This window comes from Eutrema salsugineum, unplaced genomic scaffold, assembly GCF_000478725.1.
Source record: "Eutrema salsugineum unplaced genomic scaffold, Eutsalg1_0 scaffold_12, whole genome shotgun sequence".
NCBI classification, from domain to species: domain Eukaryota; kingdom Viridiplantae; phylum Streptophyta; class Magnoliopsida; order Brassicales; family Brassicaceae; genus Eutrema; species Eutrema salsugineum.
Genome location: NW_006256895.1, coordinates 10,680,633 through 10,694,088, shown reverse-complemented (window position 1 = coordinate 10,694,088; position 13,456 = coordinate 10,680,633). Strand labels below are relative to the sequence as shown.

The 13,456-nt window shown below is 39.5% G+C and overlaps 7 protein-coding genes across 14 annotated transcripts; 3 read left to right on the top strand and 4 right to left on the bottom strand.

The window, feature by feature from the left end:
* Positions 1–17: 17 nt before the first annotated feature.
* LOC18025674 (prohibitin-6, mitochondrial) lies at positions 18–2,177 on the bottom strand. Of its 2 annotated transcripts, none has more exons than XM_024160057.1 (6): positions 1,959–2,177; positions 1,450–1,640; positions 1,101–1,217; positions 809–979; positions 493–705; positions 18–400 (listed from the first exon to the last, which is right to left on the bottom strand). In XM_024160057.1, exons 2-6 carry the CDS (start codon positions 1,612–1,614, stop codon positions 206–208), a joined length of 861 nt encoding a protein of 286 aa, XP_024015825.1. In that variant the 5' UTR covers positions 1,615–1,640; positions 1,959–2,177; the 3' UTR covers positions 18–205. The 2 variants fall into 2 exon arrangements, with proteins under 2 accessions (XP_024015825.1, XP_006408980.1); XM_006408917.2 differs by having other exon boundaries at positions 1,846–2,009.
* A 239-nt stretch (positions 2,178–2,416) lies between these two features.
* LOC18025673 lies at positions 2,417–3,561 on the bottom strand. Its single transcript, XM_006408915.2, has 2 exons — positions 3,285–3,561; positions 2,417–3,010 (listed from the first exon to the last, which is right to left on the bottom strand). Exon 2 carries the CDS (start codon positions 2,912–2,914, stop codon positions 2,558–2,560), a length of 357 nt encoding a protein of 118 aa, XP_006408978.1. The 5' UTR covers positions 2,915–3,010; positions 3,285–3,561; the 3' UTR covers positions 2,417–2,557.
* A 291-nt stretch (positions 3,562–3,852) lies between these two features.
* Positions 3,853–4,599, bottom strand: LOC18025437 (fasciclin-like arabinogalactan protein 6). The gene has a single exon (XM_006408914.1). The coding sequence runs from the start codon at positions 4,597–4,599 to the stop codon at positions 3,853–3,855; it is 747 nt and encodes a 248-aa protein (XP_006408977.1).
* A 1,154-nt stretch (positions 4,600–5,753) lies between these two features.
* On the top strand, positions 5,754–6,521 carry LOC18025435. The gene is made up of 2 exons (XM_006408913.2): positions 5,754–5,917; positions 6,021–6,521. The coding sequence occupies exons 1-2, from the start codon at positions 5,784–5,786 to the stop codon at positions 6,346–6,348; spliced, it is 462 nt and encodes a 153-aa protein (XP_006408976.1). The 5' UTR covers positions 5,754–5,783; the 3' UTR covers positions 6,349–6,521.
* A 525-nt stretch (positions 6,522–7,046) lies between these two features.
* LOC18025436 (mitochondrial import inner membrane translocase subunit TIM44-2) lies at positions 7,047–10,439 on the top strand. 3 transcript variants are annotated; one of them, XM_006408911.2, is made up of 15 exons: positions 7,047–7,154; positions 7,268–7,409; positions 7,519–7,625; positions 7,725–7,808; positions 7,889–7,964; positions 8,234–8,278; positions 8,371–8,739; positions 8,821–8,889; positions 9,005–9,069; positions 9,160–9,228; positions 9,308–9,380; positions 9,464–9,568; positions 9,663–9,734; positions 9,815–9,877; positions 9,984–10,439. In XM_006408911.2, the coding sequence occupies exons 2-15, from the start codon at positions 7,335–7,337 to the stop codon at positions 10,113–10,115; spliced, it is 1,404 nt and encodes a 467-aa protein (XP_006408974.1). In that variant the 5' UTR covers positions 7,047–7,154; positions 7,268–7,334; the 3' UTR covers positions 10,116–10,439. The 3 variants fall into 3 exon arrangements, 2 of the variants coding, with proteins under 2 accessions (XP_006408974.1, XP_024015997.1); XR_002900878.1 differs by having other exon boundaries at positions 7,072–7,167; positions 9,464–9,573; XM_024160229.1 differs by having other exon boundaries at positions 7,072–7,167.
* Positions 10,439–11,289, top strand: LOC18025434. Its single transcript, XM_006408909.2, has one exon. The coding sequence runs from the start codon at positions 10,810–10,812 to the stop codon at positions 11,155–11,157; it is 348 nt and encodes a 115-aa protein (XP_006408972.1). The 5' UTR covers positions 10,439–10,809; the 3' UTR covers positions 11,158–11,289.
* On the bottom strand, positions 10,636–13,168 carry LOC18025433 (serine/threonine-protein kinase 19 homolog). Of its 5 annotated transcripts, none has more exons than XR_002900880.1 (10): positions 13,012–13,166; positions 12,833–12,906; positions 12,650–12,733; positions 12,267–12,359; positions 12,073–12,192; positions 11,891–11,962; positions 11,730–11,807; positions 11,369–11,627; positions 11,079–11,195; positions 10,636–10,996 (listed from the first exon to the last, which is right to left on the bottom strand). XR_002900880.1 is itself a non-coding variant. In XM_024160230.1 (8 exons), exons 1-8 carry the CDS (start codon positions 13,154–13,156, stop codon positions 11,436–11,438), a joined length of 858 nt encoding a protein of 285 aa, XP_024015998.1. In that variant the 5' UTR covers positions 13,157–13,166; the 3' UTR covers positions 11,221–11,435. The 5 variants fall into 5 exon arrangements, 1 of the variants encoding a protein (XP_024015998.1); XR_002900881.1 differs by having other exon boundaries at positions 11,079–11,192; XR_002900882.1 differs by having other exon boundaries at positions 10,636–11,195; positions 12,650–12,730; positions 13,012–13,168.
* Positions 13,169–13,456: the final 288 nt, after the last annotated feature.

Here is a 13,456-nt window from a genome sequence, read left to right as displayed (position 1 = left end):
CAGGGCCATTTTCGATCTTTTTCCAGCATTGTGCACGTTATTATTTATCTCCGTAATTAAAGAAGTTTGTAATATTACAATCTTTTTTTGTGTCTCAAAATAAAACATTGCAACACGCAAGATACGGTCTGAAATTCACAAGAATAGTTTTACTTTGAAGAATCGAAATCTCAGCTTTTGGTCTGGTATGATCGTCGTACCCCTTCTACTTCTTTGACTTCAAATCAAGGTCCATAGCCTGTAGGTTAAGAAGCAGATCGTTAGAGCTCAAGTAGACCTTATTCGCCGAGTTTGAGATGGTCTGTGCAATCTCTCTAGCCGCTTCAATCTTCCTCAGCGTTAAGAAGGCTTGGTTGTTTGCGATTGCTTGACCTATGAGCTGAGCACTCTTAGCTTCTCCCTACACACCGTCACAAGAAACACCATTGCTTAGCAAATGTTTACCAAATGAGACTGAAAAAAGAGAAAAGAAAAAAAGCAATTTTCCCGCACCTCAGCGCGGATGACAGCACTTCTCTTGTCCTGTTCAGCCTTTTCAACAATGAACTTAGCCCGCTCAGCCTCTTGAGCTGCCACCTGCTTTGCTTCAATGGCTGCCGTGAACTCCCTTCCAAATGTCAAGCCCGTGATGGACACGTCGTCCAGCGCAATGTTGAAGTTAGCAGCCCGTGCAGTTAAGATTTTCCTGATTTCCCTACTCACAGCCTTCCAAAAACAAAAACAAAAAAAGAAACTCATCCGTTAAAAAAGGCAAAATAACTTCACCATTAAAAAAGGAAGCAATAATAATAACAGTCAGTTGGTTAACCTCTCTCTGAGTAATAAGCTGGCTTGCGTTGTACTGAGCAACCACAGCTTTCAAGGTCTCGTGGATAATCGAAGGCAAAACTCTCTCGCTGTACTTCTCACCAAGAGTTCGGTATACTTGTGGTAATTGGTCAGCCATGGGACGGGTGAGAACCCGAAGCCCAATTTTAACCTGAAATGTTTTAATCCCACACAGCATTAGCTTCTTTCTGATATGTGTTTCAAAAGAAGAAGCACAGGACCAGCTTAAAAACCAAAAATAGTAGTTAGAGGGAAGAAATGAAGCAGAGTACCATCTGCAGATCACGGCTCCCGGATGTACTCTCGACTAAATAAGGACGTGCACGAACATCATAAATGATTGGCCTTTCGAACCACGGAATCATAAGGTGAGTACCCTCAGGGTAAACCTGCAGCAGCACAACCAAAGATATATATTTAATTAACCTGCTCATTCACTAGTGCGTCACAAGACTTATATATCTAAGAGATCAGTGGAATATCAAGAACCAATTTGAATTGGGTGACTAAGAGACAGAGGAAGGAAACTAAGAAATTTACACATTGTAGATGATGGAAGCTAGGATAGAGATAATAACATATTAAGGGGGAAAAAAAAGCAAAATTTGAAAAGAGGGTAACCTTGTCTTTGATACCAACAAGGCGGTTGAAGACAATGGCTCGATGTCCTCCATCGACATTGTAGAAAGAGTGTGTGGCGCCGTAGAGACCGAGCCCACCTATAAGCACCGCAGCTATGGCACCTCCACCTGGACCCTTGGGAACTTTTACATTCTTGAAACTCATCTTTTTTTTTTTTTTTCAACAACAACCTGAAAAATGTCAAAACAAAATCAAAATCAAAAACAAATCTGGACTCAAATCTACTCAGTTGCACAGCTCAAAGACATCCCAATCTCCAAATAAAACAAATTCAGATGAGAGAGACAAGATTCATGTATAGTTGCATCGATATGTTCAAAAAAAAAAAAAAGGGATCGACGACGACACAGAAACAAAGATGATCTGCAAAATTACCTTAAAAGAAACAAAAATGGAGCAGCAAACCGCCAAAGAATTTTTGCTCAAAACACGGATCAAGAACGACAGAAAATCGAGATACCGGGGAAAATGGCGAGATGGAGGAGTACCTCAAAAAGTCAAAATCCTGCAAATGGCGAGGTTATTAGGGTTTAAGCTCTGAGCATTCTGTTGAACGTGTTTGGTCAGTCACGCATTTTCTGTTACTAAAGAGATCTTTGGGCCCAAGCCCATTAGTCAATTCACTATTTTGGTTTCTTTTGTGTGTGGCTTTTATCTTCTCTCTCCCCGACGAAGAAAATGACCGAAACATACAAGACCAAAATCAGACTCATGAAAGAGGAAAACACTGCAATTAAAGAAAGAGAATCAGTAGAGACTTAGAATTTAACAAGAGAATTTATTTGAATCTGTTCAACTTAGTTAAATTTCAACTCTTGCTAATCAGATACTGAAAAAGGGAAAGAAAAATAACACTAACACCAAACAATTTCCCAGATTTTATTAGGAACTCAGATTTTGTTCATTTATTCTCCATTTGTTTATGGATTCATCGAGACTAAAAAAATTCAGGAAACAAGGAGTTTTTTTTTTTACTTGTGAGCAGAGAGTACACACCAAAGTTTCATTACTGGAACATGCATTAAACAAATACACAGGACACACATTACAACAATGGTGTAAGAAAGATAAAACATATATTAGCTACTTAGGTTCTCTTGACAGGGTCAAAGTTGGAGACACCGACGACGGCACCAATGATGACAGTGAGAACGACGCCACCGGAAGCAATACTGAGCAAGAAATTCTTGAGAGAAGGAGAGATTCCGGGACCGGCGGCTTCAGCAACCTCCGGGATCACCATCGAGGCAGTGAGGGCAGCCGCTGAGAGTCCAGTTAAAGCCTTGTCGAACTTGAGCTTTGAAGCTCTAACTTGGAGCCTCTGTGTTCTGCCTTTAGGTGCAGCCATGGCCTTGGATGGTTTCAGAGGTAATGGGTTGAAGAAAGTCGATGAGCGGGTCTGGTTAAGCGGTGTGACCAATGACATTGTGGAGGTAGAAGCCATTTTTCCAAGTATTTGGTCTCTCTCTCTCTCTTCTCTCTTTGGAAATGTGTGATATTGCTTGGGAGAATGGAGTTTGAGAAGGGAAATGAGAAAAAGCTGAAGATGGAGATAAGAGGATATGAGTCTTACGTGGCAGATTCTTAGCTTTCCAATGGCTGATTGGATAGATAAGGTTATCTCAATTGGAGATAATGTGAAAACAAAATAATCAAAATCAAAACAAATCTGGACTCAAATCTACTCAGTCGCACAACTCAAAGACATCCCAATCGCCAAATAGACAAAATTCATCTATAGTTGCATCGATATGTTGAAAAAAAAAAACTTAGATCGACGACGACACAGAAACAAAGATGATCTGCAAAATTACCTTATAAGAAACAGAAATGGAGCAGCAAACCGCCAAAAGAAAATGTAGATTTACTTGCTCCAAACTCGGAATACGAACACCAGAAAATCGAGATACCGGGGAAAATGGCGAGAGGGAGTGAGTACTTCAAAATCCAGCAAATGGCGTGGTTATTAGGGTCAGTCACACATTTCTGTTACTGGAGAGATCTTTGGGCGCAAGCCCATTAGTCATTTCACTATTTTGGTTGTTAGATAGATATATAATCACTATATCTAGACGGCCCTTGCGAATAAGTTAAGGTCTGCTTATGGTTATAAGCTGAGTACTTACTTCCACTCAATGATCCAACAACACTTGATTTCGTTTGATATCGTTACTTCGTTCGTTACCAATATCTTCTTCCTATTTTAACTTCCATATATATAATAGAATGTGTTTCATCGTATAGAGAAAATAAAATAAGTAGAAGTTTTTGTTAAAGAATAAAAAAAAAGATTACAAAGCAAACATTCGATCCAAACACACATGAATCAATCAATTATGCAAATAAAAATAAAGAGATATTTTTCCACTTTTAATTTAGCTTCTAGAAAGACATAACAGAACAACAAAACCATGCACAGCCCAAAACAATCCCTAGACGACTTGTCCTTTTGACGCTTGATCCGGCAGACTTATGATCATCCTCATCAATAGCCGGTGAATCTGCATCAGACGAAGGTAAGGTTTTCGGGGCCGGAGCTCCTGTGGGAGTAGTAGTCTTTGTTCCGAACAACTCTTCCGGCAACAATACCTTGTCCACCACGTAAACGGAAAGTGGAAATTTTTGTCTTAATATATTAGTGATCCTTGTCTCAACAACACCGGTAGAGATATTCACTTCGTTGATTTGTCCTTGTCCTGTGAAATTTAACCCAAAAACTCCTCCTTCTTGTCCCGTAGCCTGAGTTCTAACGGGATTACTAGCTAAGAGAAGATCACTTAGAGGATAGTATTTAGGAATGATGTGGTAGAGAATGAGCTGGATTTGTCGTTGATATGTGAGACTGTTTAGGGTTCCAGGTTTAAGGTTGTTGAATGCGTTATCTGTTGGAGCAAATACAGTCATCCCTTGATCAGAGCTGTTGAGTTGAACACTTACCTGAAACCCGACTTGAGTTGTGTTGAGGAGTCGAATGAATGTGGTAAACTGGTGACCACTTTCAAGAACCGCCGTGAGATTGACCGGACTTGTTTCATTGGTCGGAGGTGGAGCAATGGGTTGGCTTTGAATGTATGGGATGATGAAAATGAAGAAGAAGATGATGATATAAGAGATACCTGATGAGGACATGGCTCCTTCTTTGTCTCTGTCTCTCTAGATCTCTAAGTGTGTGTGTCTCACGGGTTAAGGCTTGAGATATATACATATATATATATATATATATATATATATTATATATATGGTTTATGGAGATTTAGAGAATGCATCATGCATGTACATATGCGAAGTACGAACGGAATTTGATCCATTTTTTAATTCTTATAATACCTTACATCATATGATAATATTGATTATTAGGAAATGGAAAACACTAATAGTCAATTTGTCATATGTCTACAATATAGTATTTATATGTACACGATACTCATTGGTTTACATCAATACATGACACTAGGCAATAAAGACTTGCTAAAAAATCGGATGTTAGTCATGGATGGTTCATGAATCTTGTTTCATCACATATACTATCACATCAATGCAGAATAAATTAAACTTACTGATATATACAATCTGATAGCTAGAGAAGAGGTCCGCATAACTATTTATGAAATTGCGTGGATACATGTATGAAGCATGGAATATAGCCTGGCAATATATTGACGGGCAACGTGAAGATCATATACTTAATAAAACGAAAAGTGCTCTGCATTACATAGGTGTGGGTAAATTTGCAAATATAACTCTATAGGACTCGCACCCAACAATACTGAAATGTGATTATGTGAGTAGCTCTTATGATAATAAAATCGAACAATATGGGCTGCAATTTCAGTAATCACCGTAAATATGTAAAGATTCTTTTTAAAACGAAAAAAAAAGAAGAAAATTAAAGAAAAAGATAGTGCTGTTTTGATGTGTTTTACTTGCATGTTTTAAGAATATATATTTGGATCCTCCTCGGGTGGGCGTGTAAAGGGAGCCAAGCTAAGTCACGTGAAGACTGAGGAAATGCAAATGGCCAAAGCAGCAATTGAAGATAATTTAGATGTAGCTCATGTGCTATTCCTTGAAGTGACGTTTATATCCCTATGATGATTTTATCTATTCACGATTCTCCACCGAAACGGATGCATCGTTTAATTTGAATTCCAAGGGTAAGATAGTCAAAAGTCAGTCTCCTTTTCCGAGGTAGCAAACCAAAAGCAGACCGAACTCTCAAGCAAACTCAGATTCTGGAGAGACAACAGTGTCTTCTTCAGTCCCAAGACCCAAGGGGTGATTGATTAATTAGTTCAGCAATTCCTATCCATATTATGGACTCACACTGCTCGGCGAGTCGACTCGTTCTAGTCGCCTTCTTCCTCGTTTGCTTCTTCGCCGGCGATTCATCGGCGACGAGACCTGCAGGTTTCTCTTACACCAGACACAGAGGGCGATGCACGCCGCAGTAACTAATCAAAACCCTGATTTAAATTAATTTCTCCGATAAAAAGAGAACTACGAAGGTACTCCTCGGGAGTTTTCACTCAGATCTGACTGTGTAAATGCAGGTATTGGAGCAGCAGGAGGGAAGCATGGCCGAGGATGGTGCCGGAGAGATCGACGGTGGAGAAAATGTTCGGAGTGATGGTGGCGAAAGAGCGTTGGAGATCTGATCTGACGCTGGTGGAATCGACGGCTAGGAACGACGAGGAAGGTAACGCGTACGGTGCGTTGCTGAAGCAGGGGATCGCAGCTCTCCTCAACTCTTACGCGAGGAGAAGCTTTTCTTACGCGCCATGGGAGGTTAAGACGATGCTCATTCAGGCCATGATCTCTGAGCCTGCCGCTCGCCGCCAAGCCCAACAGTTCGCCGCCGCTAACGTCGCTTGTGTCTAATCTCCAGACATCAACACAAAAGGAGCTAGATTGTTTACTTTGTCGTCGTTCTTTAGCTTCGATTTCTAGCTTCTCGTCGTCGTGTAGCCAAGTTTGATTCCGACTGAAGAAAAAAAAAACAGAGTTCCTCTCTCTACTCTATCAGTCACTATGTTATGATTTCAAAATCATCAGATTCAACAAACCAGGCTGATTCGACCCGTATCAAACTGAACCGAACCGGAAAAACTTGACGTACATTGTTAAATTGTAATTCATTCGAATCCGAATTCGCATAACTGTCACGTTTCTCATTCACGGCTTATCATTATTTTTTTCTCGAATAATTCAATCTAGTTTAATTATGGATTTCATTATTAATAAGCGTATCTAATATCTTTAGCAGTCAATTTTTTATAATTTATCTTACGAACTTCAATAGAGACACAATCAAAAGAAGCTCTTGTAATATCGAACAGTAGACTAATCGGACCACATTCAGACAAATGTTAATCGAATTGACTTCGGTTAGAATCTACCAAATGTAATTTAGTTACGGTTTTACTAAACCTGAAATAACCGAAAATAATCGAAAAGCCGAAGTATTTATATGGGGCCCAAATATAAATTGTTTGGAAACGACCCTTCATATAATCTTCTCTCGACTCTCGTTTTAATAATTAACCCAATAAGGAATATAGTTATCCGTGTTACCGAACAAGTCTGTAAGATGGTATCGGCAGGCAGAAACCCCAGGAGGTTTACCGAAAGCGGTCTCTAGGGCTTAACTGTTTAAGGCAACGCTCGAAATCTCATCCTTTCTTCTGGTTTGTTCATCACGTAAAAATTTTCATCTTTCCTTTTCCACCAAGCAATAACCAGAGATATGTTGTTGTATATTACCCTCAATCTAAATCAATCTTTCTGATTCTTCTCGCAGCGGCTAATCCAGTGCCGCCTGTAGGGTTTTTGGTCCGGTCGATTTCACTACGAGGATTGTTCTTCTAATGGCGAGTAGAAAGCTGATTCGAGATTTACTTATCACAAAGCAGCCTCTTTTCCTGCAATTGACGCACCAACGGGTTCGTGCGATTATCGCTCTGGTGTTTTTTTTTTTTTTTTCTATATAGTGTTTGTGATTACGAGCTGCGGAATCGGCTGATTGATTTGGTTATTTTCTGTTTGGTTTAGAGAGTGGGCGCAAGGCTAGGGTTTCTACCGACCAATGGGTATGCGCTTCATCGCCGGTTCAGCGTTTTCAGCGAGTTCTCGAAGAAAATTAGAGGGGAAGCTGAAAGGTGTTTCCTTTTGATTCAAATTTGTTATGTTTGATTCTAATTCTCTCTTCGTGGATGTTGTTCTTAGTTCAAATGTTGTTTACATTGTTGTTGTTGCAGCAATCCTGAGTTCCAACGAACTGTGAAGGAGCTCAAGGAAAAGACAGAAGAGTTGAAAGGTGTAAAAGAGGACCTGAAAGTTAGGTAATTTTAATTTACAATTGCTCTTACTTAGGCAAATATTGTATTTCAAAGGAAGCTTATGAGTGAAATGGAAAATGCAGAACAAAAGAAAAGACTGAGCAGCTGTACAAGCAAGTTGATGGGGTCTGGACTGAGGCTGAATCTGTGGCAAAAAAGGTATGGTCTAGAACAAGAACCTTGAATTGGCACCATATTTTGTGTTTTCGTTTTTTCTTTTCTTTTTGCTGCCCTATTAGTCCTTATCATTGGCTGCGCCTCTATCTATGAAGTATCGCTTGTAGTTTGCTAACTAAATAGTAAATACCCTACTGGTGGAAATTATTTTAGTGATCTGTAACCCGCTATTTATACGTATGAGGACCCGACTTTCTAACATTGTTAAAGGGTATTGAATCGTTTCTTACCAAACAGCTTTGGCGATGCAGGTTTCTTCAAGTGTGAAAGACAAGTTCTCAGCAGCCACAGAAGAGGTTTTGCTGGAAGCCCGTCGTTTTTAGTGATTTCAGTGGTCAGTTGTGGCAATTTTGGGGGTTAAATTTGGTTATGCAATTTTTGTGGTCAGGTCAAGGAGTCATTCAAGCTCGGTAAGGAGAAGAATAAGGAGGAGAATGCAGAGTCAGCAAGTTCATCGGGCACAGGAGCCTCTGGAGGAGAAAACCAGCAGAAGCAGCAGCAGCAATCAAGCACTACTGAGGACCAACAGACATTATTTGGAAAATTCAAGTCAAGCATTTCTTCACCCCTTGACTTAGCGAAGAAAGGAATTGACATTGTGAAGGATGAATTGCGAGGAAACTCGTCTAAGAAGAAGCACCTGGAATACACGCCTCCCCCGCCATTTACAGGCGAGAGAAGTACAAGAACGGATATGGTGGTCATGCCAACAAAACAGTCCAAGTGGCAAAAAAAATGGGAATCCTTTAGAGAACAGGTAAGTGATCCTTTTTGCCTTGTCCGCTTATGCCATGTTTGTAAGGCTCTTGCTGAGCGTTTTCGTTAAATTTGGGTTTAGATGCAAGCTTATCCTGTATTTAAACGTCTAAGCGGGATCAGTGAGCCTGTTGTCAACAAGAGCCAAGAGGTAAATGAACAATTTTCTCTTTACTTATTTCGTTCAAAAAATATTAACTTGCAATAATATCTTTGATGACACTACTTTTGTACTTGTAAATTGGCAATGCATTTGGACCGCGTAGATTGCAGAAGATGTGAGGGAAAGATGGGAAACCAGTGACAGCCCGATTGTTCACAAAATTCAGGAGTATGCTCTAATTTGCTCTCTGATTATCTTGCTTACCCAATGAACATCTTGCAACAACTTATTTCTATAAGTGCACCTTTTGTTTGGCAGCATGAATGAGGCACTCTTTCAGGAAACAGATTCTGCATCAACTTACAAAGAGATACGCCGCCGAGATCCGTAAGTTATAGAGGCTGGCTGAGTGGTTGGTTTGAAGTTTTGCTGCCAATAATCAAATTCTTATCTCTTTCATGGTCAGATCGTTCTCCTTGCCAGACTTTGCTGCAGAAGTACAGGAAGCCATCAGACCAGTCTTGAATGCATACAGCAAGGTATATCTCGGGTTTTGAAATGGATCATCTCCTCCCATCTTGGATTTTGTTGCCTCTAATTAAATGTTCCATCTCTGAGCCAGGGAGATGCTGAGACCTTGAAGAAGTATTGCAGTAAGGAAGTGATTGAACGGTGCATGGCAGAGCGTGCAGCTTTCCAAAGTAACGGTTTTTTTTTCGATCACAAGGTAAGGTATTTCTTCTTAGTTCAACCACAGGAAATCATGTAAATCCCTGAGTCAATGGCTTCATTTTTGTGTGGTGTAAATCCGTGATGTGTAGCTTCTGCATATATCGGAAGTCGAAGTTCAAGAGACAAAGATGATGGGAACTACACCAATAATCGTCGTCAGGGTAATAATCTTCCATTTTTCTTATGAGGTCATCCTTTAGCTAAGATTTGTATTTGATGGATTTATCATCTTTGATGTCAGTTCCAAACGCAACAAATCTACTGTGTTCGCGATAAGAATGGCAAAATTAAAGAAGGAAGCCAGGTAAACAGAAATTGTGAATCAAACCCAAAACATATAATAATCCACAGTCCTCTAAGAATATGTGTGTGTGTGTGTGTGTGTGTGTGTGTGTGTTTGTTGGATTTAGGACACGATACACACGGTGTACTACTTGTGGGCAATGCAACAAGTGGAGCCAGAAGAGTTAGGGGAAGAAGCTATTTATCCCATATGGAGGCTCAGAGAGATTATGCAAGTTGGTGTTCAAGCTCTCATTTAAATCTTTTGCCTTTTTAACCTTAAGCTAAGCCTCTTTCTCTCTCGCTGCAATGCCCCATTATATACTCAAATCCTGTTCACTCTTTTCCCTCCATTTCGGGAAGAAGTGGGTTCCCATGTTTCCGGGGGATAAGTTTTGACAAATATTTGATTAGTTCCCATGTCTTTTTATAAGGCTCTTTTTTCTGTGTCCGAGCTAGGCTAAAACTCTTTGGTAAGAAGAAAATAAGTAATAATTATGTTTGTTAATCAATTTGTTGTTACGGTAATGAATAAGAAAAGAAAAAAACTCTATTTATCAATAATTTGGGAATCTTTTATCCCACCTTCCAGTTCTATAAATATTTCATCTAACCAAAAATTGTAGCCGTCTGACATTCTCTATTTGAATTTATGATACTAAGCGCAAAAATGACTATTATTATGGGTGGAGCTGAGAATAATGAGTTGAGTAGGATGTACTATATTGAGATTAGATTAAGGAAGCAGCGTAGAGATTAAGCAGGAAGTGGAATATTCTCGGCTACTTTTGTCTTGATTGCGTCCGAACTAAGCTGCAGACAACTTGTATATGCATATAATCAACCCTCACTAATCTCCTTTCTACTTTATTATCTATGTATCCACTTAGTTTTTGAGCTTGCCTCTCTCTCTCTCTCTCACAAATCCCAAAATCATCTTGAGAAGATTGCGTCATGTCTTGCCTGAGAATTAAGCTTTTCCCAGCCAAAAGAGCCTGGAAGAGCTTAACCGCCAAATTCCACAAACTCCGGAGATCCAAAACCAAACCCCAAACCCGGTACGGTGCATCAATTCGCAGAAATTCCAGTGTTTTTCTCATCCGTCTAAAGAGAGGTTGCTTGTTCAAGAAGAAACGCAAAGCTGTTGTATACGTCGATAAGCTCTTTAGAAAAGCCAATTGGATACCAGCAAAACAGTGGGAGCCGGAGGAAGAATTGCTTACAGAGAGAGGAATAGACGAGAGAGCCCAAGAGTTCATCAACAGAATGAAAGCAGAGATGATCGCTTCACGCAACTTGTAGTAACTCATAAGCAGACTTTGGATAATTAGTAATTTCTTCTGTGTATAAAAAAAAGAAGAAGCCAATTTAAACTATTCTGTTAAAAAACAATCGTCTCGTCTGTAATTACCCTTACAAATCCTATTCCTTTAACAATATATTCCTCTTACAAGATGAACTTTCATCGGATGAATTAATTAAAAAAAGAGAAAGGATGTGTATGCATATATACCTTACGAAAGTAATAAACTGAGTCTGAGATTGCCTGTCTGATGAGAAACCTGCGACGGCAATTTGGTTTAGTCCCTTGAAACCCGAACAACTAAACCAGAAGTTGTTTGAAAAGTTTTCAAGTGACCAGAGCCAATGAGATCTCGTATGTGAAATCTCATATCCAGAGGAGAGAACCGGAGTCGTCTCTTTTCAAGGTCGGCCAAGAACATCTCTTTATGTCGCCTGCGCTTCAGCAATGAGAGGAGCTCGTTCCTTCCCTGATTAGATTGAGATTTTAGAGTAAGAAAAGGTTCATTTGAAGCAATCACTTGGGAGAGGAAATTGATAAAAAAAGTTTTTTTTTTCTTTTAAGGGTGTACCTGCAACAGACCCTTCCACAGTTTACCAATACTCGGAACGGCAAACCAGTACATGTCTGGATCGATTAGTTGGCGTGTCTGAGAGAAAATGGTAAGAGGAAGAAGAGTAAGAAAAAAAGCAGGTAAGAGATATAAGTGGAGTAATATAATTCTTTACTTACGAGAAGGCCTGCGTTAATCAAGAGAGTGATGTGCGCATCCTTGACCTTTCCGCCCAATGACAACAGCGAACACTGCAAGTGAATTATTTGAGAGCTTGTGAAAAGCGGAAAAGACTTACTGGCCTCAGGACCCATGTAGAAGGAAAAAAAAAACAGAGTGGGTAAGCTATAAAATGACTCACTAGCTCATCATGTCCAATACTGGGTTCAAGTTTTGAATCAAGGACATGCCCTTTGAACCACTTGAAAACCTCAACATCACTCTGTTTCTTCTCTTCCATCCTCTTCACTATTCGATCAACCTAACATGTTGGATCATCGGTTTTCAACCCAAAGACACCATAAAATGCCTGTTGAAATGCAGCAAAATGCAAACCTGGTTAAGATAGTCATCCAAAAAGATTATTGCATGATCATCTTGTCCAGTGTTGAGTTTGAAAACACGAACAACTTTATCCCTTCGTAAACACTGCACCAAACAATAGAAACTGGTTATTCCAAACAACTCTAGGAAGCCTAATAGAGAGATGATAACAAATGCCAAATTTTTATAGAACCCAAAATACCAACAATCTCGACAGGCAAAGATACCAACACCAATAACATAGCACAAAAGTGGTTGGGCATTTTAAACCCCAAAGATGGAAACTACAATGCAAATGATACGATTTTTTGGGTGTTTCTAAAGTTACCAGGAGAAAAAACCTATTTTTTTATTGACATTAGTCTAGAATCTTTAGATAAGAAACCATAGCATACCTCAAGTTCTCTATCCACTTGGGTTCTATCGTTGACGCTACTGTACAATTGCGACTGTAATATGAATGGCGGGACCGAAGCCTGCTACGGAAATTCAATTACGAGAGAAAATGAGAACGAGAACGTTCACAGGTATCTCCTAAAATTATCCAGATTGTCTAATTGATTCAATAACAGAGAAACCTGGTCAATACGAGGAAACTGAGATCGCATCATCCGAAGCGCCACAGAAGTGTCGCTAAAGTTAAGCTCATCCTCTGTTACGATACAAAGGAAACAAAAAAAAAACAAATTCGGAGTTAGAGAGCTACATACATACATACAATCTCTGAATTATAAATTAATCAAAGGATTCAACTCACGGAGAGAAAGAAGACACTGATCTTCCGACAATATTCCTCCATCTTCATTTTCAGCGTGACTACAACCAACCTGTTCTTCCTCTTTCTCTCGCCGGCGCTTCTTTGCTCCGGTGGCGGATGTTTCCGGATTTGTAACTTTGTTCATTCCCTTTTTCTTCTTCTGGGAAAATACTTTTTCTTTTGTCTATAACAATGTACAAATTTCTCATGGGCCTAAAAAACAAGGGCTAGGCCCATCAAAGTGCCTCAGTCGGATTCAGGTAACTAGAGAGGATTCCAACAGTTTGAACTTTGAAGACACATCTGTCTCTCTTTTTTTTTTTTTTTTCGTTCCTCCTATTGAATAGACGAATAGATAGCAAGATGGATAACAACAACTCGACTAACACTTAGAAGAAAACAAAATTATACCAAAATATTGTAATCTTTACACTTAAACATCAAA

Bases quoted from the DNA above. Each gene is read 5' to 3' on its own strand.
- LOC18025436 (XM_006408911.2), top strand. From the start codon at position 7,335: ATGGCGAGTAGAAAGCTGATTCGAGATTTACTTATCACAAAGCAGCCT. The intron at 9,229-9,307 runs GTAAGTTATAGA...TTTCATGGTCAG, and splicing joins GAGATACGCCGCCGAGATCC to ATCGTTCTCCTTGCCAGACT. The intron at 9,569-9,662 runs GTAAGGTATTTC...CGTGATGTGTAG, and splicing joins GTTTTTTTTTCGATCACAAG to CTTCTGCATATATCGGAAGT.
- LOC18025435 (XM_006408913.2), top strand. From the start codon at position 5,784: ATGGACTCACACTGCTCGGCGAGTCGACTCGTTCTAGTCGCCTTCTTC. The intron at 5,918-6,020 runs GTAACTAATCAA...GTGTAAATGCAG, and splicing joins AGAGGGCGATGCACGCCGCA to GTATTGGAGCAGCAGGAGGG.
- LOC18025434 (XM_006408909.2), top strand. From the start codon at position 10,810: ATGTCTTGCCTGAGAATTAAGCTTTTCCCAGCCAAAAGAGCCTGGAAG.
- LOC18025674 (XM_024160057.1), bottom strand. From the start codon at position 1,614: ATGAGTTTCAAGAATGTAAAAGTTCCCAAGGGTCCAGGTGGAGGTGCC. The intron at 706-808 runs GTTAACCAACTG...TGTTTTTGGAAG, and splicing joins AGCTTATTACTCAGAGAGAG to GCTGTGAGTAGGGAAATCAG. The intron at 401-492 runs GTGCGGGAAAAT...GACGGTGTGTAG, and splicing joins GTGCTGTCATCCGCGCTGAG to GGAGAAGCTAAGAGTGCTCA.
- LOC18025673 (XM_006408915.2), bottom strand. From the start codon at position 2,914: ATGGCTTCTACCTCCACAATGTCATTGGTCACACCGCTTAACCAGACC.
- LOC18025433 (XM_024160230.1), bottom strand. From the start codon at position 13,156: ATGAACAAAGTTACAAATCCGGAAACATCCGCCACCGGAGCAAAGAAG. The intron at 11,963-12,072 runs GTGAGTCATTTT...ATTCACTTGCAG, and splicing joins GTATTGGACATGATGAGCTA to TGTTCGCTGTTGTCATTGGG. The intron at 11,808-11,890 runs GTAAGTAAAGAA...ATTTTCTCTCAG, and splicing joins TGATTAACGCAGGCCTTCTC to ACACGCCAACTAATCGATCC.
- LOC18025437 (XM_006408914.1), bottom strand. From the start codon at position 4,599: ATGTCCTCATCAGGTATCTCTTATATCATCATCTTCTTCTTCATTTTC.